Genomic DNA, 24,670 nt, shown 5'->3' with positions numbered 1-24,670 from the left:
GAGACAGCAGGTGTGTGTGTGGATATGTAAGGGAAGCATGAGGAAGACTAGGTTGGTATGAGTTATCTGCATATGAATCGATGTACATTGCAGAGAGTGAGCGTGAGCGTGGGTGGTGCTTTTTATGTGTAATTGTTATCCCTCTCCCCCCCTGCCACCAGTGTCGTGGTCAGTCTTCTCCACCCTCCCACCCCACCCCACCCTTAGTGTAATGCAGTGCGTGCAGGGAGTGGTATGTTTGTGTCCTCTCCTTCCCACCCCAGTTCCCTCAACAATGGGATCCTTGCCCAGGCCTGGCCTTGTGCCCAGATCCAGTGTGTGTGTGTGTGTGTGTGTGTGTATTGGGAGGGGTGTTCTCTAAGTGTTTCCTTATTTCACCTCATAGCCTATTGGCTGCCTGCTGGGGGAAAGAGGCTGGCTACATCCCACCCACCCCCAGCTGTGAGCAGAGGCAGCATTGAGTCAGTCTTGCGGGGGAAGGGGCTGTGTGAGAGTTTGAGTCATAGGAAGCCAAATGGAGGCAGCACTGTGGAAGAGGAGGCGGGGAGGGGTGCTCTGTAGTGCACGACAACACTCACTGTTCGCTGTCTCTTCCCCGACACACACATACACTTTTTTCCCGCCACCCTGCTCCAGGGAGGATTATCCCAGGAATGCGTCTGTGCTGCAAGCTCTTAATCCCCAGCTGCACTGGGCTGCCTGCCAGCAGAAGCAGCTTCAGTGTGTTTGTGTGTGTGAGATGTATGACACGAGTGACTGTAACACAGAGACATGTATGTACGTGAGCACATGATAATGTGCACATCTTAGCTTGTCTCCATCAGTGTGCATGCTTAGTTGGGCTTGCACCCGCACACCCAAATCAGGAATCTGAGTAACACAAGGGTGCAGTTCACCCACGTGTAGTTCACTTGTATAGCTAGCCCAGTGCACCCCTTGTTGACACGGGGGTCTGCATCATTGTGTGCCAACCTATTGGGTGTGATGCCCCCTTATGGGTAGCTGCCATGGCATGTGGATGCCAAGGTGAGCATGATCCAGAAGTGTGCCCACATGGACACAAAGTGGGTGGGGGAAAGTGCCAGGGCATAAGCAGGGCTGGAAAATGGGACCTGTTGGAGTAAGTGACTCCAGTAATTCCAAGCTTTTTTTTCTAATCTTGCATTGCTCCCCTTAATTCCCTCTTCCTCTACTTTCATACAGCTTGGCTTTTTTTTACTTTCTCGGGGTCCCCCATTTGTCTCTGTTCTTTCTTACTGCTCTTGGCCTGCTTGCCCCTTTCTCTTGCTTTTTCTTGCCCTAATATTCCCTTTTTATTACTCTCCTTGTTTCTTCTCCCTCTCCCGCCCTCTCTCTCTCTCTCTCTCTCTCTCTCCCTGGCTTTTTTTTTTTTGCTTTCCTGCCCTTGCCTCCTTTCTCTTACTCGTCTTTGCCCCTCCATGTCTTTCGCGTTAGGCCTTTTTCACATCCCTGTCTTGGGCTTCCCCCCCCCGCCTTCACGCCTCCCTCGTCGTCGTCTTTGCCCCTTTTCACGCCCCTCTTGGCTCCCTGTTGCCCCCTCATTACCCTCCTTTCGCCTCCTCTCCGTCTCCTTTCCCTCCCACCCCTCCTTTTTCATCCCCCCCTTTCCTCCCCGGGCGTGGTCTCTCCCTCTCCCTTGGCTATGACGGGCGGGCCTGAGGTGGTAGAGTAGAAGGCGTAGAACGGGTGGGGGGAGGAGAAGGAAAGGGAAGAAGAAGACTGGAGTAAACCACGGCCAATGGGAGTCTGGCCTCGTGATCTGTTCTTCCCTCGCGGCGGGTTCTAGATTTGCATATGACTGACATTCCAGGGGCGGCCAATGGGAGGTCGTGGTGCGTGTGACTGGAGGGAGGGAGAGGGGGTCTTATTTGCATGTGAATGACCCGGCGTGGCGGCAGCCAATGGCGTGGCGAGGGCTAATTGGGCATGCGTGACGGGAGTTGAGTTGTGTGAGGGACGGAGGGAGGGAGAGAGTGAGAGGGGAGGAGGAAGGTTCGGGCGGGGGGGCCGCCCTTGTTCGTAGCCCAGAGCGGCTGGGAAAGGAGGGGGGAGGGACGGAGGGAGGCAGTGAATAGTGTTTGGTTACAACGTTACAACCGGAGGGGACGGCGCGACAGGCGGAGCAGCAGCGGCAGCCTCTTCCCCCCCCCGCGTGTCTCCGTCAAGAGGCTCCGCGACAAGCAACCGCCCGCCTGTCGCCGACAGTATCCGCGGCAGCCCAGCGAGGAGGAAGGGAAGGGGTGGCGGGCAGACGGAGCTGACGGACAACTCGCGACCTCTGTCCTTCCCCTTCTCCCCCTTTTCTTTCTCTGTTCTCCCCCCCCCGAAAAAACACTGTCTCTTCCTCCCTTTCTGTGCGCGCACGCTGTGAGCCTGCCAGACTATAGTCGCTGGTGTATGTTGGGGGGGGGGACTGGGACAGGCAGTCTAGGTTGTCTCCCTCATCTTTCTCCCACCCCAACTCTCTCTCTCGCTCTTCTACCCACCAACCCACCCGTTTGGGTTTTTTTGGTCGCCGGAGAGGACGAGGGACTTCCTGGACAGCCCTTGGCACTCTTGCACACACCTATCTCTGAAAACGCACCTCAAAGCTGCCTGTACTCCCCACCCCTTCCCCAACACTGCCACTGCACACACCCCTCTCTTCTTGCAAACATCGCAGGGTGAACTGGGCAGCTAAATCACGGCACTCTCTGCACACGCATCCAGTTGCACACCTACCTACCCACCTCTCTTCGTTCCCCCACCCTATGATGTTTTCTAACTTACCCCACGCTGACTGTCAGTGTGACTCCGAGTCATGCCCTGCCTGTGAGGAGGACCAGAACAGGCCATAAGAGAGCGTTGCCCCTCCCACTATTGCCGCACATGGTGGTGGCAGGCCTTCAGACTGTTGACATCCAGCTTGCCTTCACCCTGCATGGGACCAGATAAGGTGTCTCTCAGCCCCAGAGGGGTCCCGGCTTGCTGACCCGCAGCACACCCTCAACAAAGCTGCTGACTTCACTAGGCCTGTTAAGAGTTCATCCCCACACCTCCCTCCATCCCGGAGGGAAAGGGGAGAATGCTCTCCAGACTGGGCAGCTGAGAGACGTGGTCACCTGTCGTCAGGACAACGGCTCATCGCGCCTTGGGATGTTCTCGATGGAAAGACCCCCGTCAACGTTGCCCCCTCTGCCGCACAGGGGGCTAGGCATGTTCGGTCAGTGAATTGTGGGTTGTGAAGTGTGATGATATCAACTTGGAAAAGTTTATATGTTTGTTTATAGAGAAATGCTAGGCACGATGCCAGAGTGTTCTGTATCGCATTCTGTCGTGTTCTCTTGCTGGAAAGATGGGTGATTTGGAAGATATAGGTCGCCTGAACTGGTTGACCTTTAACCTCTGTTGCATCAAGGGTTTGAGGGTGTCTTCGGTTTAGTACTAAGGTGACTGGGGCAAGGTTGAAATCTATGGGATGGAAAGGGTGGGAATGGGTTTCTTTGCATTTCCATTCAAAGAGGAGCCCTTAAACTTAGTCCTTTTTCTAGGTTCAGGAGGCCAGTCGGCTGCAAATGAGGAATGGGATTCAAGGTTTTCTTCCCTCTTTTTTTACCTAGTATTTCCAATCCTTGTCCTAAAACAAGAAGCAAACGTTGGGTATGGGGTTTACAATTTTATTTTTGGTGACCCATTATCCTAGGAGCAGCCTGGCATACACATTTAGCACGTGCATTTTTTCTAGTGTAGAGATGTTGTGGGTGACAGAACGTCCTCTAATTTCAGCATGTCAGGGTGCTGTTAAAAGATATGGCAGCGGAGGCAGTAATAAAGGTGGCAACCCTTAGTGTACAGCTGGTCATCCCATTTTGTCAGAAGTACTCTGTAGGCACTACTCCCCCCCCCCTTATTGGCATCCTCTGCAGAAAGGTGGGTGGAGAAGGGTTCCCTGGGTTGAAGTTGTCTCCTTGTTTTAAAAGTATATAGTACTTTTTCACTTGTGTACAGTTACATTTGCCTTGCTTTGCATTCATGCCAACTGTGTGAAGTTGGTGCTTTGTCCCCCTCCCCACCCCTTATAGATGAGATACAGGCAGCAATAATGGTGATGGGTCTGCAGCCACACAGTTCATGGCAAACTTTCAAGTCAAGACTTTCAAGTCCAGTTTTCTGTGTCTGTTTGCATGTTGGATTCTGAGGAGGGTATCTTGGTGGTCAGAGCAGGGCACTTGGATGTCAGGGCTCCACATTGTGAAGCTCGTTGTGTAGCTTCAGACTAGTCCCTTCCCAAAGTGTCTGTCTGCTTTCTTTGTCACATGTCTTGTAGTTTTTCTTCCCTGATGCAACTTCAATCTCAGTCGTTGAATCTGTAATCTTTACTTGGGCTGGTTGTTGTTGGGGTGGCCTCCAAGTTGTGATATTTAAGCTCCTTGTTACTTTGTTGAGGGTGGGTGGGTGGGTGGGTGGGTGGGAAGGTCTTAGTGTTTCATGCCCTTCCTTCTACTGTCCCCCTTCCTTCTCATCCTCCCCCCTCCGCACAGGGATGTGGTCACCAGCCGGAGGACAGGAAGCCACTGAGCCAGCACTTCCCGGCAGAGTCCAACCACGATGCACTCAGTGCTTTTAATAATTGAGTTAACTTTACACGCAAGCACAGGAGCGATGTGACTGATCCATCAGGGACTGTAAGCATAGGAAGAGAGAGGAATGATGGGAAAGGGGCATGATGTCCAGTGGGAAATCATTATTTGTTATTTATTTATTGGGTTTATATCCTGCCCTTCCTCCTGAAGGAGTCCAGGTTAACACCGAGAATAGAACTATCCCCTTCTTTTGAGGAGCGTGCACACACACATTTATATATATAAAACAAGCACTCAAAAGCTATTGATCCAAAATAAAAACAACAATCCAAAATTGTAAACAAAGTCCAAATAAAATCAAAGGAGCAGCAGCAGCCCCCATTCTGCAAAGGAATGATGAGCAATGTAGGAACGCTGGAAATGTCCTTATGTGCAAGGCAGCTTATTTGCCCATCTGGGCAAAGTATTGTCTACTTTGACTGGCAGCCGCTCTCCAGAGTGTCTGGCAGAGGTATTTCACATCCCCTGCTGTCTGACCTCTTGAACTGGAGATATCAGGGATCAAACCTGTGCAGGTGCTCTTCCACTGAGCTCTAGCCCCACCTTTCTCAAAGTAAGTTACAAATTGGCTTTCTGTTGAGTATATTGCTGCTTGCGGAGTTCTGAGTATGCAAGAACACCATGAAACACAACAGTGGCTTCACAAAAATGTGGCAGTGTAAAATATGTTAGGTTGCACTGTAAGTTCGGGTTTCAGCACTACTCATTCCACAGAGTTAAGCTGGAAACCTCTTTGCGCAGGGCTGGTTAGTGTGTATGTTTTTTCCAGTTGTGGATGTTGGTTGAAATGCTGTGTTTCGTAGAAGCTATTCCTGAGGTGGGTGACATGGACTGAAGCTGAAACAGAGACCTGTATTGCTGCTGTATGACTGACTCCTGATGTGGCTGATCTGGGTAGCCTACAGTGTGTTCTGTTTTTTTGTGTTTTTTTTACTGCAAAAGCATATGTTGTGGTTTGTTGCAGTGGTGAAAAGCTTTGGTTTGGTCATACTTGTTGCTGTGTTGTAGATATTGTGGGTCCACAAGTTGTGGAGCAGAGAGTGCCTCAGAGGTGTGAACACTGCATTTGGGGCTTATTGAGGGCTAGGTGTTGTGCATGCAGTTTGTTTTTTGGGTGTTGTAGAACCAGGATGTTACAGGTGTTGCAAAACTATTGTGTGTGTGCGCACGCACCAGTTTGTGTCTCTTTCCTCTGTACTAGCTTTTTCTTGGACACCCCAAGAAGGAAGTATTGCTTAGCCTGATAGGGGGCAGCAGGAAGTCAAGGGAAAGAGAGCCAATGTGAGCGGGTCACTGCCGCCTTCATTTTAGTGGGGAATGGCTTGCAGGCAGGGCCTGATGATTTTGGACAGTGCTTCCTAGATGGGGAGGCCCTTCCGCTTCTCCTGAGGGACACAGTGGTAGGCTTCCCTGGGAGCGCTGTTTGGCTTCCCTTGCCCTGGACAGCCTGCACTCCTGAGGATGCTCCCAAGCCTCCTGGCTGGGATGAAGCCAAGCAGCTTGGCTGCCCCAGCAAGCGTGGGAGTCTGAGTGAGCTGGGCCCCTCGCCCCCTCCTTCCCCTTCCCCTCCTGCAGCTGTAAAATTCCTCTGCCTGGCTTCCAGCTGGGAAGGGTGGAGGAGGCTGGGGTTGCTTCCTGGCAGGCGGAGGAGAAAACCTCCCCACTGCCCCCCTCCCCAGGGAACAGTGACTAGTGATAAGGCATGGCACAGATTGTGACTGCTGAGACTGAGGAGCGAAGGGGGAAACGGAACCTCTTTCCCAAGGAAGGGATGAGATTGTTGGGGGGGGGGGGAGAGAGAGAGAGAGCAAACGAACAAACTTGGGCTGATTCCCTAGTAACACAATTCTGGAGTCCCAAGTCCCAGTCTCCCTCGCTGCATTGATTCCTATTCCCCTTCTTTGACCTGCTGGCCTGAGTTGGCTGTTGAAATGCTTTGTGTGTCCCCCCTCCCCTTTCTCCTTCCAGTGTGGACAAACGTGGAGCCACGGTCTGTGGCTGTATTCCCATGGCACTCCCTGGTGCCCTTCCTGGCTCCCAGCCAGCCAGATTCCTCTGTGCAGCCCAGTGAAGGCCAGCAGCCTGTCAGTCATCCCTCTACATCCATTCAGAACAAAGGTAAGGAGGAGGGAGGGGTGAGGGAAAGAAACAGGATGTGTGCAGGGTTCCCCCCCGCCCCAGGTATCCTACTAGGGAATAAGCAGCTGAAGAGGACTATACAGGAATGTGTCTGTGATTCCTTGCCATCAAAGATTGGGGTTGAATGTGTTCTTGACCCACCCTAAGAGCACATTGTCTTTCATTCTCAACCCTTCCCTTCTCAGAACCTCCAGAATCGGCTGCTGTGGCCCATGAAGTCCCTAGTGTGTGTTCAGGGGCTGAGGTAGGGAGGCCAAACACTTCGCACCCTGATAGCCCAACTCCAGTTTCCCAGCCGTCAGCAGTGATTCCAGGAGGGGGTGGGGGTCCATCCCAGCACGATGATGACGTCCCAGGGCATCCGCGCCTGGACAGCGAGACAGAGAGTGATCATGATGATGCGTAAGTATTGCTGCTTTCATTGTTGTTGCTGCAACATGCTTTGTTATGGTTGTCTTCCCAACAGCCTTGTGAGATTAGTTTCTCCTGTTTGACAAACAACTGTTTACTTGCCTTGCACAAGTAAGCCAAGGGCAGAGGTGGGACTGCTTATCCACTGGGGCACACTGGCTCATGATGTGGAGCAAGAATAGGGAAGGTGCTGCTGAAGGCAATGACGTGAGGGAGTGTGATACTGCAATGGGGGAGAGAACCCTAAGATAGTGAGGGAAGAAAGCAAGGAGGTGGAGGCATGGGAGAGGTGGAAGGAGAGTGTCAAAAGACCTTGGTGATGGGAGGGCACTAAGAGGAAACGGCAGACGATGGTAAATTGGACCTGATCCTCTTTCTGTAGGTTCCTGTCTGTTGTATCTTCTGAGATCCAACTCCCACTTCCACCTGGCAAGCGTCGTACCCAATCATTGAGCGCTCTGCCTAAAGACCGAGATTCATCTTCTGAGAAGGATGGGCGCAGTCCTAACAAAGTGAGGGCTCTTCTTTGAACTGCCATCTCCTTTAACATGTTGTATATGGAGTGTTCCAGGAAAATCCTTGGCCTCCCTTCGCCATGGCATGCTCCACCAGAAATCTGGGTGAAAGATAAGCTTAGTTGTGGCTACGCTATCTTTTGCATACACACCTCCTTCCTTTTGGCACAGAGAGAAAAAGATCATATTCGGCGGCCTATGAATGCTTTCATGATATTCAGCAAGCGGCACCGGGCCCTGGTGCACCAACGGCACCCCAACCAAGACAACCGTACCGTCAGCAAGATCCTGGGCGAGTGGTGGTACGCGCTGGGGCCCAAAGAGAAACAGAAGTACCACGACCTGGCCTTCCAGGTATAGCCTCCTAGGGAGGATGACAGAGAACAAGTCGGGCATCTGTTTGCAAGTGCCGTTGCCTCCTTTAGTGCAGCTAGCATGTCTAATGGTCCATCTCAGCATTATGTCTCCAAGAGTGAGTTTCTTAAGCAAGGCATGATGCTGAGGGCTGTGTATAACATCAGGAGTGCAAAAAAGGCACAGAAAGTGGTATGGGTGCAGAACTTGAGTTTCCTGAGAATATCTGCCCTTATGGCTGCCAAGATACACTCAAAAAATACAGTAAAGCATGGTAAAATTTCAGAAACCAGAGTATTGGCTAGAGAAAGTTTCCAGTTTTGGGGAGCAGGGATTTAGTGTTTTGCATACCTTCTTATCCCAGCCCATAATTTCTGGGTATTATGCACAGTTTGCTCCTTTCGTACAGGTTGCAGGTTTTGGCTTTCCCTGGCACAGAATTTGAACTTTCGCATTTGTGGAGTCAGTGATTCCTGCTTTGCTGTCAGCATCTGAAACGCCACCCAGGAATCTTTCTTCATTTCTCTCTGCCCTCATATTTTCGCCACCCTCCAGGTGAAGGAAGCCCATTTCAAAGCACACCCTGACTGGAAGTGGTGCAACAAAGATCGAAAGAAGTCTAGCTCGGATGTGAAGCCCTCGGGGCCAGGTGGATGTACCAAGGAGACACGAGAGCGCAGCATGTCCGAGACGGGCACTGCTGCTGTGCCAGGAGGTGAGCTCCCTTTATGTCCTCCGCTGCCCCTTGTTTTAAGGCTGTTCCCTTCATCTTCCCAGTCTTTCCTTCGCTTTCCCACTAGGCCCTTCTGAAATGCAGGTGCTGCTGGGACCGGAGGGCAAGGCAGGTGTTGCAGGATCTGGGCATGGCCACGGAGAGCGAATCCTCCCCACAGCAGGGCCTGGTGCGCAGCGTCCACGGGCCTTCTCCCACAGTGGGGTGCATGGGATGGAGAGTGACCGCGACAGCCAGGTGCTGCAGGAGCTCACCCAGGTACGTTGGCACGTTTGGGTTGTGGTGGCAGGGACAGGGCAGCAGGAATTCGTGGAAGAGTTAGGCTGTGCTCACCCTTGGAATTGCAGGCGTTTGTGTGGCTCTGGGAACTCTTAGCCTCCCAGTGAGGAAGAGGTCATTGTTTGTTGCAAACCCAGTTCCTGAGAAGCTCACATCCTGTGCACGTGTGCATGAGACAGAGTGGGAGAGTGCAAGGTAAAGGCAACATCGCTTGGACAAGTGCACTGACCTGACTTGGAAGCTTGTAAAGGGTGATGCAGTACCACATAATCCTGCTTAGCCTACTTTAGTTATGGGGCTCCCTTGTCAGTTCAGCTGTTCTTCCCTGTAGTCCCCTCTTTCAGCAGAAGCTTGTCCAATTGACAAGAATCCTTCAGGTCCCAGGCTAAGGATTCACTGATAGTCTTGCTGCTTACGAAGATGTGAAGATTTAATGGATCGCTCTCTGTTCCAGATGTGCTCAGGACAGTCTCCGTATGTCAGCGGGAAGGGGCAGTATGGGGGGCTGGGCCCTTCAGGGTCCCCGTTTGCAACTCCAGGTGAGGGTCCCCGTCACTCTCTGCACCCGCACCCTTCCCGTGCCCCCCGTTCCCAGCACACAACCAGCGAGGACATGACCAGTGATGAGGAGCGCATGGTTATTTGTGAAGAGGAGGGTGATGATGACGTCATCGGTAAGGAGAACTCTACCTAAAATGCTAGTGCAACACACACTCCTTTATCCATAAACTGCACTGAACTCTGACTATTTAAACTTGTGACCCTAAATTGTGAGCCACCCACCCACCCAGGAACAGAAGGGATAAGGGAACACTTATGGGGGTGTTAGGGAAAAAGAGCTGTTAAATGAACACAAGATACGGAACTTGAAAGCATAGATTGGCATTAACAAAGTTTGAAAATTGAAGGACTGGTTTTGGGGAATAAGACCTGCACTGTTCTAGAATAGGCTTTCTGGTCTCTTTAATTGTCATTCGTGCATCTGCCGCAACACTATGTATGGTGCATTATGGCCTAGGTGATGCTACTGTGCCGTAAACATCTGTATATCTATCTAGCCACCCACCCAAACTGTGTGTAGGGACTCTGTTGTGTGCTCCTGGTAGACAGAAGGTTACTCAGCACTGGAGTACTGTGTGCTCAGCACTCAGGTGCCTCCACCTGGGACTGGGAAGGCACAGCCAAAATTTACTTTCTCAGGAGATGGGACCCCAGTTTGTCATTCTGCAAACCCAAATTCATGGAAAGTCACTGTGTGCTACACAATCCATGCAAATGTTATGTCTAATAAAGCTCAGTGAAACCAAGAAGGCAGGATTTTCTGAGCATTCCTGGAGTTTGTGAGGTGGAGAGGTTGTTTCACTGGCCCCTCTGATGTATCTCTGAGTCTCACTCCCACAATGTTGGGGTGATCAGACAGGAAAGACTGTGACTTGGCTGTCCCCATGTACCCAACAAGATTCAAGACAGAATCCGATACCTTTTTAGGGAATCTCTTGTGATTTGTTGCATGGGTTTCCGGAGTACTAGGATCAAGAAATGATTACTCTTCCATTATTTATGGGTATTGAGGGCTCCTACTAGGAACCAACTACTCTGTTGGCTAGACTTATTTTCCTCCTGTTCCAAATTTCCTTTTGGATGGGATTTGTTTGCATTCAGAGTTTGATTGCCAGGTCAGATTTGACTGGAGACCCTGGGGAGATTGCGTGCATTGCTTGGCTCACTTTGAGTCATCTGAGGCTGCCTACTTCAGAAGCACGTTGCAGTAATGCTTTTCCTTCTGGCTTTTGGCGTGCTCCATTCAGGACTTTGCAGTTGGTAGAGGATGGGGGCAAGTTTGATTTTGCCCATTTTACTTCTTTGACTCCTGACTGGGCAAGCTGACCATCCTTCTTGCTAATTTTCCTTAGAGCACAGTTTATCTTTATAACCTCCTAATCTACTTTCCTCTGCTATTGTTAGAGCTTTATGTATTCAGAGATTGTATTGTGTAAGCATGGAAATTGGTACTGGTGCACAAGATTTGGCATCTTCAGAATTTCTTTCAAGTTTCTAGTCTCTAAGGCTTTGAAGGCAGGCAGGTGAACTCTCCCAGCTCTGTAGCCCTCTTAGAAGCTGAAGAGGTGGGAACAGTTCACAAGATTTCAAGGGCTTCAGTGCCTTGCATAGCTCCTTGTCCCTTTCTGTGACTAAGAGAAGCAGAATAAAGATAGGCAAAACAAATAAGTATATGCAAACTCATTAGCATAATTTATGCAGATTGAAAAATAGTGTGGCTGGTCTGGGTTTTTTTCTTGGTGTGGAATGTACACCGTTGTAGCTGTAATGAGGGACCTTTAATTTACTTCAGTCAGAGTACCACACCATTTCTTTACCTGCAGTCACGCTATGCTAGTTTATTATAAGCTAAGCAAATCGCACCCACTACATAAACCATTCAGATTTTATTAGCTCTAATAAATGAATGGAATTTCTTCTTCTAGACACAAACTCAATTTAGCATTGGAACAAGTCATCTCTTCTTAAACAGTAGCTTTAGGCATGCTTCTGTAATAACCAAAAGTGGAAAAAAGAGGAGTAAAACTCCTAAAATATTGGTAGGGGGTAGGTAAGGGCAGAGGGGTGGGGTTTAGAGGCCCTCGGGGAGAGAGAGGATCCTGCGAAGAATAAAAGTCTTTGTTAGGGTGGCCAGTGGAGTCTCCTCCCAGGTGCCTTTTGGAAGCCTTTAGCATTGACTCAGTCTTATTTCCATGACCACAGTGGCTCAAACATTGTCATTTATGGGAAAAAATTGGTGTTTCAAGTATTTCCGATACCACAGGAGATCATTGTACCTCACCATTAGCTTATCTGGAATAAATACGTATGTCCTGATTCCTTTACAGATAATCAGTAGTATGAGAGAGAATCCAGTATAAGGTACCTACCTATGTAATCTTACCTTTACTAAGGCTGAATGGCCGTAGTTCAGTGATGGAGCAAATGATTTGTTCCAAAAAGCCACAAGTTTAATCTTTGGCATTTCCAGGTAAGCTGGGACAAATTCTAGTCTGAGACTCTGAAGAGCTGCTGCCAGCCGGATAGAGCAGACAATACTGGGGTTAATGGTTAGAAAAAGGTGCCTTCCTTAATCCCCACTTTGGCCAACAGGCATGCACTGTAAGAGTGGGAAAGGCCCTTTTAAGAAAGATATAGACAAGTTAGAGCGGGTTCAGAAGAGGGCGACAAGGATGATAGCTGGTATGGAGAACAAGTCTTATGAGGAAAGGTTGAAGGAACTTGGCATGTTCAGTCTGGTGAAGAGAAGGCTGAGGGGTGACATGATTGCACTTTTTAAGTACCTGAAGGGCTGTCACATAGAGGAGGGTACAGATTTATTCTCTGCTGCCCCAGAGGGTAGGACTAGGTATAATGGTTTTAAGTTGCAGGAGCATAGATTCAGATTGGACATTAGAAGGAACTTCTTGACAGTAAGGGCAGTTTGGCAATGGAACGGACTGCCTAGGGAGGTGGTGGGATCCCCTTCGCTGGATGTCTTCAAGCAGAGGCTGGACAGCTATCTGCGGGAGATGCTCTAGCTGTGGATTTCCTGCTGTGGGCAGGGGGTTGGACTCGGTGGCCTACAAGGCCCCTTCCAACTCTATGATTCTATTATTTATGTTGTTTGCTTTTTAGGCACCGTGATTGTGAGTGTGGTAGTAAAGGCGTTAAAGGACAACTAGTCTGTATTTAAATAATCTTGATTATTTACTTGAAAGAGATTCTTTGAACACACTAGAAGTCAAATTGCTGTAGTTCAAAGCTAGATTGTGGGCAGGTAGGAAACTGACATTTCTACCTCTTATTTTCCTGGCTCCTTGACAAATAGTTCCTTGCACCCTGATTATTGGCTCACCACCACCTTCTGTTCCTCTGATTACTCAGCTCCCTCCTGTATCCAAGCTCCCCCCGATTTAGAGCTCTTCCAGTGAACAGCAGCTATAATTTCTAACACATGCGCCTTCCCCCCAAATCCCCTCCTTGTTTTGCCTGTGTTTGCAGTAAGTGAATTTGCAGGGTTGCAGTAATTCTATCTCTGAGATAAAAATCTGTCCCTCTCTGGGAGAGTTTTGATGAGGGGAGGGGGATGTTAGGAGATGGTCAGGTGTCTTGCTGACTCATGTTGTTCTCCTCCTACAGCTGAAGATGGGTTCAACCCTGCTGATGTCGACCTGAAATGCAAGGAACGAGTGACAGACAGTGACAGTGAAGGGTCCTTGGGGGATGAATCTGACAGCAAGGTGAGTAGGCTGAAAGGGGCTGGCTGGAAGTTAGGCCTTAAAGGGCAGCAGTAGGTGCAACTTCTGGAGGTCACCTCCTTATGTTGTAAAGAGATCATTGCAACAAGAGGAGGATATTTATTGGCGGGGGGTGGGATGCATTAGAGTGTTCAAAGCACTGCACATTTATTCCTTGCATTTAGCTAGATTCCTGGTTTTTTGGCATGTAGTTTTTAGAGATTTTTATTTAATGTTTTGTGGTGATGTGTGCATGCCCACATACATACAGTGGGCTCAGTCCGTTGCAGATAAGGGGCTGGAGCTGAGAGACACTGTCCTGCCACCATCACTGCAGAAGGGAGATTTTAAATGGGAGCCGATCTGGTTCAGAGCTCAGACTCCTTCTTGGACTTGTGCTACTGTAGGGAGTGTCTGGGAGTGGCAACACCAGGGGCTGCTGGGCAGAACAGTACGTAGATGGTTTCACGGGGATGTTTCTGCCCCTGTCCCTTTCTGCTTATAGGACTTTGGGCGGAAGCTCTTTTCCCCGGTGATCCGCTCGGGAGCACTGCCTCCTTCCTCTGGTGCCTTTGCCCCCTGCCGTCCACCACCACCCCTGGACTTGGAGCCCCCCCTGCCACCTCCTCATGGCCATGACCAACAGCCCCCTTCCAAGACCTACGGCTCCTTCCAGATGTCACCCAGCACCTTCAAGGCCCAAGACTCCCGCGGAGGGCTCCGCCCTCACAACACCCCAGCCAAGCGCCTGGAACCACGCTTCGACCCGGTGGCGGCCCCTTACCGACGGAAGCGGGCAGGCAGTGCTGGAGGCTCCCAGGCGGTTGTGGATTCCGGAGCGGCTCCCCTGGCTGCCCCTGTTCACTCGGTCATCTCTCCACCAGGCGGCATGGTGCAGGCGGTGCTGCTTCCTGATTCTGCCCGCTTGTCCTCTGGCACCGTGCTGGTGACAGCCCCATCCATGAGCACCCCGAATGTGGGGGTGATCGGTTACAGCGGGGCACCCAGCCTGGTCCGCACAGCCTCCACTGTAGTCACCAATGTGGTCAAGCCGGTCAGCAGCACTCCTGTGCCCATCGCCAGCAAGCCCTTCCCACGTGGATCAGCGGAGGGACTGCCGCTGCTCAGCCCCCCGCCCTCGGACGGGAGTGCAAAGGCGGAAGGGATTTCCACAGGGCGCATTGGCCTTCTTTATGCTGATAAGAAGGCTCCGCAGCCCTCTCTGATGCCCGGGATTCAAGCCACGTCTCCCCACTTAGTAGCTGGACCTCTCATTGGGCAAGGCTTGGCTGCTGTGGGGAAGGGACCTGCCAGCCAGGGCAGCGTTGTGACCAACCTTCTTGTAGGAACTCCAGGTTATGGGCAAGCAGGTGGTGCGGGAGGGGCTGGTGTCCCAGTGACTGTCTTGCCATCTGGTGCCATCACGCAGCAGTCCTCCGTACAGTTCATCACCCAGAATCCGCCTGGGCCTGGGCAAAATGGCCCAGTGCCACTCAGTATCCTGCAGCCTCAGGGCATCCTCTCGGGGGCAGCAGGCAAGGCTGGCAGCATCACTCAGGTGCAGTACATCCTGCCCACATTGCCTCAGCAGCTGCAGGTGGCTGGGGGGAAGGTGCCAGCAGGAGTGGGCACGCCTGGAGCTGCCAGCATTCACTTCACTCTGCCACCCGCCAACGGAAAGGTGATCGCCACACCCCAGGCCATCCCCATCATCCAGCCTGCACCGGGAAACAGCAACAGTAGCGTCACTGTCATGTCCTCAGCACCCAAAGGTAAGGGCATTGGTTGATAAACCTGGCCCCTCTGTATCTGATTTACTTAGAAAAAAGCATCACTCTCTGTAGCAGGCTTGGTTTTTTTAAGCAACTGCATAGGTTTGGAGGCTTAGACCTCGGCCTGCCTTGTCCCTCTGTAATTCCTAAGATTGGTTGAGAATACCTTGCTACTAAGACCACCCATGCACCAGGATGGAACACAGAAAGAGATTCTGAATAGCTGCACCTCATTTATGGAACTCTCATCCCTGGTGGGTCACCACACCCTGGAGTTGGAACAAATTTTGGAAGCACCGTGGGAGTTGCTTCGTATGCCCCTTTGTTCTGGAGATAGGAAAAGGTGTGTGAAGAGATGTGTGACTCTTTTTTTCCTTCTCAAATGTTTAGACTAATTATGGTAGGAGAAAATCAACTTCTATCACTTATAACCAGCAGCATAATTCCTTTATTTTTCCCTTGCATCGAAATATATCCCTGTATAGGGTGGAGCAGTGGGGGAAGGGAGATATACGAAAATAACTCTTATCCCCAAATCGCGTTCTCGCGGCATCTTTTATGTCTGTTGCTGGTGGTGCTACCAGGGCACCCTGGGAAATCACCATGCACTTATAGTGTGGTTAGAGTGCAGGAGGCACACGGAATGGGCGATGGCCTATAGTTCAAGCTCTGATTGGCCAGCTGCATCCAGTCCCCTAGCAACAGCCCCACCAGATTTTAGTTAAGCTGGGGCAGAATCTTTGCCCACAGTTGAGCCAGGAGAGAAGTGCTGCAGCTTAGCTTGGTGGTGGAGCACACGCTTTGCATTCAGAAGATCTCTCTGGCATATTCAGGTAGGACAGGGCTAGCAATGTCCTCTGTCTGCAGCCCTGGAGAGCCGCTGCCAATAATTGTAGAGCAGGAATAGGGAACATTTTTAAGCCCACGGGACACATTCCTCGTGGGCAACCTTTTGGGCCCGCATGCCAGTGCTGGGTGGAGGCAGAAGCAAACGTGGGCAGAGCAATGGATGTGATCCTTACTTATACAGTAGACCACACAAGCCAGAGGTTTCTCTGTCTCCATACATACACGCACACAAAAACAATCCCTTTCCATCCTCCATCCAGGCAAGCAGAAAGCATTATCATCGTTCAACGGCATATTCCAAACCAGGCCAAAAAACACTTGGGTGAAGAGCAGAGCAGAGCCAATGAGGGGATTGGTCTGGCAAGAGTTCTGAGGGCCATGTTTGGCCCCCAGGCTTGAGATTCCTCACCCCTGGATAGAAAACTCTGAGCCAGATGGACCAATTGTCCAACTTGGTATAAGGCATGGCCCTATATTCCTAGTTTTATTCCTGAGGGAAAATAATGTTTTTAGGTTGTAAGAAACTGAGGCGATCTGTTCTTCGATGCCCCACATCTCTTCGTTTCTGTATATAGCAGAATATAAGAGAACACAGCTTTGTAGGTGATGTGCTTAAATGTAGGTGCTCTGTCACTTAAACTTCTAGCACTTTAAGTTTTTTTTAAGTACTAGATGACTCCAGGGGGGTTCAAAGTGATCCACTTCCAAATGAAAAGCATTCATGAAGGGTCCATAGGCTGCATGTGTTAGCCCTGTCCCTGATTCCCCTGTTTGACCACACGCTCAGCAACCATGAGCATGGACACCATACACACAAACGTATCAGTGTATCACATACTGGGAGGTCATCGACATGAGGGGAGGTCCTGGGTTGGTACACATGTAGAGCCCTTCTCACAGTAGCTGATGGCTTTTAATGCAACCCCCCCCCCCAAGACTCCTATGTACAGAAGGGCCATAGCTCAGTGGTGCAGCATCTGCCTTGCATACAGAAGGTCTTGTTCCATGCCCAGCAACTGCAGGTAGGGCTGGGAGGGAACCCTGCCTGAAACCCTGGAGAGCGGAATACTGAACTACGTGGACCAATGGGTTTGACTTGGCATATGGCAGCTTTCTATGTTCTGGAGTTTGTCTGTGGTACAACAGAATATGAGCAGACTGGCTGTAATCCTGGATGTAATAAATGACCATAATTCCTAATAGCCAATGTTAGCTTTATCTTCCATGAATTTGTCTAATCCCCTCTTAAAGCCATCTAACGATCGTGGCCATCAGCACAGCTTGTAGTAGTGAATTCTGTCGTTCAGCTATGTGCTCTTTGTTTCCTCTTGTCTGTCCTGAATCTCCTGCCTGTTGGATAATCTAGTATTTACGAAGGAGGGAGAGGGACTTCTCTCTCCATGCCATGTGTGATTCTGTACATCTTGATCGTGTCCCCTTCTTTTCTAAACTAAGAAGCCCCAAACATAAGTCTCTTCATAGGTGAGGTGCTTTAGTCCTCAGATCATTTTAGTTTCTCTGTCCTGCACCTTTTCAAGCTCTACAACATCCTTTTTGAGTTGCGGTAGGTTGCTAGGTCCCCTCAGATACTGGCCTTGAGACCCACAAAGTGACCTCATTGTGTGTTTTCTCCCCCCACCCTCTGTTCACTCCTACAGTTCAGTCAGTGTCTCCAGTACAAGCTCCTTCTCCAGGCGGTTCAGCCCACCTCATGTCTGGACAGGTGGTGCCCCCTGCTGGGCTCCAGGTACAAGGCAAAGTCCTGGTGCCCATGGCAGCCCCCCAGGTGACGGTGCGGACTTCTAACGCCCCCCAGCTGCCTTTGGTGACCCCGCCTTTCCCTGTCCCGGTGCAAAATGGGAGCCAGCCAGCAAGCAAGGTCAGTGTCTTTAGAGGAGGACAAAAGGGTCAGGTGGGCCTATGCTGTGTACCTTACATCTTATGTTGCAGGGTGGGGTGATGGTGGTGGTGTCTGCTAACTTTAGTACTATGGCTAGACCGAAAATGCTTTCATTGGCACAAAGGACAGGTAGGCATCAGATTCGGGGAGTGGTAGAGAAACATAGGCATATGGGGGCTTGAAATGGCCTTGGTGTAGGAATCTTCCTTCCCCATCCACTGCACATGCCACTTGAGTTGCCCTCTGGCTTCAAGGCCTTTAACAGAAGCAATGTTCACCATTCCAGGTATTTCTCTTCAACCACATGGAAGGGCGGGGCTTTAGTTCACAGCATGTAAACTAATATACTAATGACACATTCAGCTAATTCCCCCCCCCAATGTTTTGTGTTCCTCCTTCCCCCTCCAAATAACATAATCGAGTTTCTTTGATGTTATCGTAGTTCAATGTGAGGAGAATATAGCCTCTCAGATTCTGTAGGGTAGGAATATTTAATTCAGTCACTCAGCCTGTTAGTAAAACAAAGTTAAGTGGAACCCAGTAGAATGTAGAATGTAGGGCTGCACAAATGCGGAAAAACTGAAGTGAAACTTCAATCCAGTATGCACTGCTTCTGCAGGAATCATGAGAACTCTGCTTTAATTTTTTCCCCGTTTGGACAAGTTCCTTGTCCTCGGGATTGTCGGGGAGAAGCTTTAATAATGAAGGTACTGTCTGCTAAGAGGACATAACAACTAGAAGGAACATGGTGGGCCCAGGCATCTCTTCCTCACAGCTCCCAGGTCCTACTAATCACAGGCTCCACTTCCTGTTGTCCGGCCCACTAACATGTCGACTCTCATTTTCTCTCTTTTCCAATCAGGACAGAGTGTACAAGGGTAGGTTATACTAACTCCGATAGCCATTTCCACTTCTGTAGACATTGAATTGAACATCTGACAAATGAAATCTGAACGACTTAGGAAAACTGTATTTTCATAAGGTTGATTGACCACATTTATTTTCTGCAATGGAGTGAGTTTGTAAACTCCATTAAGGCGAGGGTCCGGGATGTGTGTGTGATTGGGTGTGCGTGCATGTGAAGAAATTGGTTTGCAGGCTACCAACAGTCTTGGTGCATGACCTCTCTGGTCATCCAGTCTTTCTGCTTTTCCAGATCATCCAGCTCACTCCGGTGCCAGTGGTTCAGCCCCAGTCCTCTTCACAAAGTAGTGCCACGTTGGTTCCACCACTTAGCCCAGCTGCTCTACAGGGCACTGTGGCCACCGCAGTTGTGGGTTCCCCAAGCCAAACCCAGAAAGTCCTGTTGCCTTCCTCCACCAGGTACAGACCAGCCCATACCGATTTGCTATGCCCGATCCTGGGGGCACACCGGGGGGGTCTTGTGCTTTTTCAGCAGCAGCCGCTATAACCCCCTCCCTCTCTCTGCCCCCAGGATCACCTATGTGCAGTCAACAGCTGGGCACTCCCTCTCCTTGGGCACCTCGGCCTCCCACACTCAGCCCAACACCCCCCCAGCTGCACCTGCCACAACCTACGTCCAGTCCCCAGTGGGCTCTGCCCCCGTGGCACTAGGTTTCACGGCTATCGGGCCAAACGGGCAGGCCATAATGCAGCCACTGCTCTCGGGTAAGGCCGGGGAGGCAGCTGGTGGGTGGGGCAGATGGAGCTGGTGCCAGGCTGGATGGATGTGTTTGGCAATGGGGAGGGGGTGGAGAGGGATGCAGGTGGTGGCGAAAGCTGGCATCGAGAGTGGCTGAGTTCTCTTAGTGCCACGTCTCTGATTTCCTCTTCCTGTTCTGCTTCCTTCAGGTCAGAACCCTCTGTTGGCTCCTGGGCAAGTGGTGTCTCCACTTCAAAGTCCCCAGCTCCCAGCCTCCTGCACAGGACAAGGGCAGGTCATCACTGCCATCTACCCCAGCCCCACAGGGACCAGTCCTGCTCAGCCAGCCAGTCACAGTGTGGTCTACACGGTGGCAGCCACTAGCACTGTCACTGTCTCATCTCCCACGGCCATCCTGCCCAAGGGAGGGGGCAGCAGCAGCACTCAGAGCCCAGGGGCTTCCAGCCAGGGCCTGATTTCCACAGGTATGGAGTGGGTGGGGGGCAGGAGGAGGGACAGGCAACCCACAGCTGAAGTGGTGTTTGTCCCATGGAGAGGAAACTGAGAGGGGGTGAAAACAGGCAAGGTTATTACACTGGACTGGAAGACAAAAATTCTGCCCCTAGATGTCCTCAGCACTGTAATCTGTAAACCCTGCAAATTATGCTCAGCACTTTGCATCATTTGGTTTTTGCTAGATAGGGTTAGGGTTAGCTTCCAGGTTAGCGTTCGGGTTAGGGTTACATTCTGGAGTAGGTTTCAGGTTAGAGTTAGGTTCCAGGTTAGGGTTAAATTCTGGTTTAGTTCTAGTGTTAGAATTAGGTTCTGGGTTAGGGTTAAATTCTGGGTTAGGGCTAGGTTTAGAGTTAGGTTCCGGGCTAGGGTTAGGGTTAAATTCTGGGTTAGGTCGAGGGTTAGAATTAGGTTCCAGGTTAGGGTTAGCTTCCAGGTTAGGGTTAGGGTTAAATTCTGGGTTAGGTCGAGGGTTAGAATTAGGTTCCAGGTTAGGGTTAGGGTTAGCTTCTTGGTTAGGTTAGAGTTACGGTTAAGGTTAGAGCTAGGGTTAGGACTAGGGTTAGGGTTAAATTCTGGGTTAGGTTGAGGGTTAGGGTTAGGTTCTGGGTTAGGGTTAGCTTCCAGGTTAGCGTTCAGGTTAGGATTAGGGTTAAATTCTGGGGTAGGTCTCGGGTTAGAGTTAGGTTCCAGGTTAGGGTTAGGGTTTGGTTCCAGGTTAGGGTTTAGTTTAGGGTTAAATTCGGTCTTATGTCTAGGGTTAGGTTCCAGGTTAGGGTTAGATTCTGGGTTACTGTTAGTTTCCACATTAAGCTCTGGGTTAGGTTAGAGTTAGGGTTGGGGGCTCAGGCTCAGGTGATTTCAGCAACTTTGACCCACATGTTCTGAACCCATAAGGACTGAGAAACTTGCTTTTGAAAAACTTCCCCCACGTCCCCAAGCCACAGCCTGACATTGTCATGATGCTGAATCTGCACCTGATCCTGAATGATGTGGGTTCTCTTCTCTTGCAGAAGCACCTCCCTGACTTTAAGCTGCAATTATTTTGGGTGGCCCTGACTGTCTGTAACCAGCTTTGTCTTTCCACCCTTGTTCCCTTTCAGCCACCCAGGTCATTCCTCCAGCAGCTACCCGACCTCAACGGCCACCACTCAAGCCTGTCCAGAAGGTGAAAGCTGCTATCGCCAGCATCCCCGTTGGCTCTTACGAGGCATCCCCCTCGCCGGGTCCAGTTCGGCCCCCTGTTGGGCAGGAGCCTGGAGGGGCACGATACCACCGGGAGGCTGGAGGCGTGGGAGAGCGCACTTTGCGGGAGACAGGGCCCCAAGAGCCGCCACCGTCGCCTTCTCCTTCCTCTGCATGCCGGGGCAGTGAACAGAGTCCAGCCAAAGTCCAGGATTTGAAGCGGGATTCCTGGGAGGCGGTGTCACCTCCGTCGCCCCCACAAGCGCAGCTTACAGAGACCACGGCAACCACGGAAAGCTGGAGCCAGCGGGAAGCGCCTGTGGGGCCCAGTGAAGAGAGGGTGGTCCGTGACCCCCCAGTTGTCCCTCCGCTGGGCAGTAAAGGGACCGAGACGGTAAGGAGGCCACAAGCTCCTTTCTCAGCCTGCACCTCCCACCAGCCGTTGCCTTTGCTTCCAGCCCCAGCGGCTGTAACATGACAGACTGTGTGCATGCCCTTTGCAGTACCTAGAAAGCATGGAGCAGCCTTCATCAATCTGTTACTCTCCCAATGTTTTGGACTCCATGGCTGTGCTGGCTGGGGCCGATGGGAGTTGGAGTCCAAAACACTGGGAGCGAGCCAGGCTGGCGAAGGCTGGCGTATAGAAAGGCATTCTCAGTGCCCGTTCTTGCCTGACTGCCAGCAGCCCGGTTTTAGCTCTCAAAAGGTTGTGGGTTTGAACATGTTTTTTTGGAATTTGGGTGAGAGGTTGTTCGAGCTTCTAGGCTGTAAACTTATGTAATATTCCCCCCCACTCCTTCATTCCTTGCCTTGTGAAGCAACTAAGGGAGTCTCACCCCCTTCCCATTTCTAAATCTTTTTGATTTGCCCCTGTGCTCATCACTGCCCTTCCAAATGCCTCCTTTTCCCCAGCTGCTCGCTGGCACTTAACTTCCTTCCTCTTCTTCCACAGGCCCTGAAATTCCCCACTTCCCCTGACTGGAGAACAGCTGGTCCCGAGGGCCGCTCTGAGGCATCAGCACCACCCACAGGCCCGCTACCGCCCTCACTCAGCCCTGGCCCTTTAAGCTCCGGGGAGGGCTCTCGAGGTGGTGCTCCAGCAGCCGCCTCGGCCTCCACATCCGAGGGGCCTGAGCAGAAGGAGGCATCTGTGGGGAAGAAAGTGAAGGTCCGGCCGCCTCCGCTGAAGAAAACTTTTGACTCGGTCGACAAGTGAGTGATCGGGGAGGCAATCGCCGGAGGGAGTGTGTTGCCAAAGACCCTAAACACAGGAACTTAGAAAGCTGCCTTCTGCTGAGCCAGATCGTTGGTCCAGCTAGCTCAGTATGGTCTATACCTGACAGCGTCCCTCTAGGTTTCAGGCAGGGGACACGCCCAGTCCTACTGGAGGTGCTGGGGATTGAACCTGGGACCTTCTGCATGCAAAGCAGTGTGCTCTGCCACTGAACTGTCGGCCCTTTTGGGTCAGAGTTGTGGAGGTGTACCTGGAAAAATAGATACTGCACGCTGTATAAATACTGGGAGCACAGCAGTCGCTTTTACATTCTGTGCAGCTCCTAGCACTTTATGGGGCAAGGGTTACCACTGCCCTACCACTGAGCTACAGCCCTTCGCTGGGAGTCATGCTTTGCAAAGGGGAATCGAGCCACCTGGAAGCTTCTCTAGGAGAACATCAGCAGTGATGGGCAAGGTTCCCTGCCCCTGATAGTTAGGTAGCAACAGGCGATCTCCTTCACTGTCTGGTCAGATTGTGGCAGTAGTTGTGCTCCAGAGTGCCCATTCAGTTCATAACAGGGTAGCCATGATGCTCAATATGTAAGGATATATATTTATTATAACATGGTTCTCCTCTCTCCATTAGATCCTCACAACAGCCCTGTGAGGTAGGTTAGCTCAGATATGGTCACTGGCCCAAGTTTTGCCTGGTGAGCTTCATGGCTACATGGAGATGTGAACCCAGGTCTCCCAGATGTCCTGTGTGAATGGAGTATGCCTTAGAACACTTCCCAGAATCCCCTGCAGCGTGCAAAGAGCTCACTGAAGCTGGGAAGCTTGGAAAGCCACAGACCTCAGAGGAGTTGAGCTTAGTTTGGAACCAGGCTTTGCTGGAAGGGCTGAAGAATACTGAGCCTGTACTTGGGCTGGATGTGTGAAGGCTGCTTCCCATGTTGCTCTTTCCTACCCAGCGGTTTATGCTTGTGCAGAACAACCCGATTCCAGGGGCAAAAAAGCACGGGCCTCCATAATATGCAAATAAGGGTGTTAAATGTCTGTTTTGGTCCAAGTGTGCATGTCGGTAAGGCAATACGTGCAGCTGCTTCCCAGTGCGTATTCTCTCTTGCAAAAAGAAACTCGCACGTTGTGTCGCACCTGCTCACCTTGGCGTTATTCTCTCTCGGAATGTGTGGTGTTGCTCGTGTAAGTAAAATAAAAGTAAAAATCACATGTGTGGTGGGCTTGGTGTAGCTACGGTTTCCACATCGACTTGCCACCACCAGTGGAGATGGGATCCTAGAGGGGACTTTGTGGACCCGGGAGCGCTGCCCTTTTGAGGAGCAAAGCGGAAGAAGGCAGCTGGGTGGAGGAGCAGTGTGGGTCTGTTTGGGGGAGCAGTTGGCTGCCCTGTGTGACCACACCCTGTCCCTCCCCCAGCAGGGTTCTGTCGGAGGTGGATTTCGAGGAGCGCTTTGCTGAGTTGCCTGAATTCAAGCCTGAGGAGGTGCTGCCGTCGCCCACTCTGCAGTCGCTTGCCACCTCGCCCCGGGCCATCCTGGGCAGCTACCGCAAGAAGCGCAAGAACTCCACTGGTAAGGAATAGGATGGGCAGCTGCTGGGTGCTGCAAGTCCAGACCAAGAGACTAGGTTTTGGGATATCACTGGCGCAAAGGTGGAGGAGCATACGAGGAAGAACTGCAGAAGTTGAGCGTAGATAGGGAGGATGGAGTGCTGCCTGTTTTGTGGAGACAGTCTTCAAGGAAAGGGAGAGGCGGCTGGGAGGCTTGCATAGGAGGTTACTGGAGTCAAGAAGTAATGTAGGACTTCCTGAGGTTAGAACTGCTGTTTAAATGAGAGGGGTTCTCCTCCTCCCCCTCCCCCACTTGTTTTTATGATTCATTGCTTTGGAGTTTTTAGGGGAAATGTTTATTAAAAGTAAAAGACAAGGTATCTAGTCCTTACAGTTGTGAAGAAGAATTGTTTTAAAGTTCAGAAGTCCTTGGGTGCTAAAACGGCCTTGACCATGATGTGGACTTCTCAAGCTGGAAGCACAAGCAAGTTGTAGGTCCTTCCCCCATGCTTCTGCAGTGACAAGGCATGGTGAGAACATAGGGAGCTGCCCTATAGGGAGTCAAACCCTTGGTCCATCTAGCTCAGTAGTGTCCACACTGACGGGCAGCAGCTCTCCAGGGTTTCAGGCAGGGGTCTCTCCCAGCCCTACCTGGAGATGCCGGGGATTGAACCTGGCACCTTCTGCATGCAAGGCAGATGCTCTACCA

General features: G+C 51.1%; 1 protein-coding gene across 3 annotated transcripts in view; it reads left to right on the top strand.

Annotated features, from left to right (window-relative positions):
* Positions 1–24,670, top strand: part of CIC (capicua transcriptional repressor) — a 47,494-nt gene that overhangs the window by 15,880 nt on the left and 6,944 nt on the right. For 2 of the 3 annotated variants that reach the window (XM_061596838.1, XM_061596840.1), the window contains exons 3-18: positions 6,612–6,761; positions 6,968–7,184; positions 7,576–7,705; positions 7,880–8,062; positions 8,618–8,777; positions 8,863–9,053; positions 9,529–9,748; positions 13,257–13,357; positions 13,860–15,126; positions 17,634–17,854; positions 19,032–19,198; positions 19,311–19,504; positions 19,688–19,963; positions 21,095–21,570; positions 22,129–22,388; positions 23,829–23,983. In XM_061596838.1, coding sequence (XP_061452822.1) covers positions 6,612–6,761; positions 6,968–7,184; positions 7,576–7,705; positions 7,880–8,062; positions 8,618–8,777; positions 8,863–9,053; positions 9,529–9,748; positions 13,257–13,357; positions 13,860–15,126; positions 17,634–17,854; positions 19,032–19,198; positions 19,311–19,504; positions 19,688–19,963; positions 21,095–21,570; positions 22,129–22,388; positions 23,829–23,983 — 4,368 coding nt within the window. The remainder of the gene's footprint in view (positions 1–6,611; positions 6,762–6,967; positions 7,185–7,575; positions 7,706–7,879; positions 8,063–8,617; positions 8,778–8,862; positions 9,054–9,528; positions 9,749–13,256; positions 13,358–13,859; positions 15,127–17,633; positions 17,855–19,031; positions 19,199–19,310; positions 19,505–19,687; positions 19,964–21,094; positions 21,571–22,128; positions 22,389–23,828; positions 23,984–24,670) is intronic. The other variant, XM_061596841.1, reaches the window with a different exon arrangement.

Source organism: Rhineura floridana, chromosome 15 (genome assembly GCF_030035675.1).
Source record: "Rhineura floridana isolate rRhiFlo1 chromosome 15, rRhiFlo1.hap2, whole genome shotgun sequence".
In the NCBI taxonomy this organism is placed as follows: domain Eukaryota; kingdom Metazoa; phylum Chordata; class Lepidosauria; order Squamata; family Rhineuridae; genus Rhineura; species Rhineura floridana.
The sequence above is the reverse complement of the archived record's forward strand: the minus strand, read 5'-3'. Positions and strand labels throughout refer to the sequence as shown.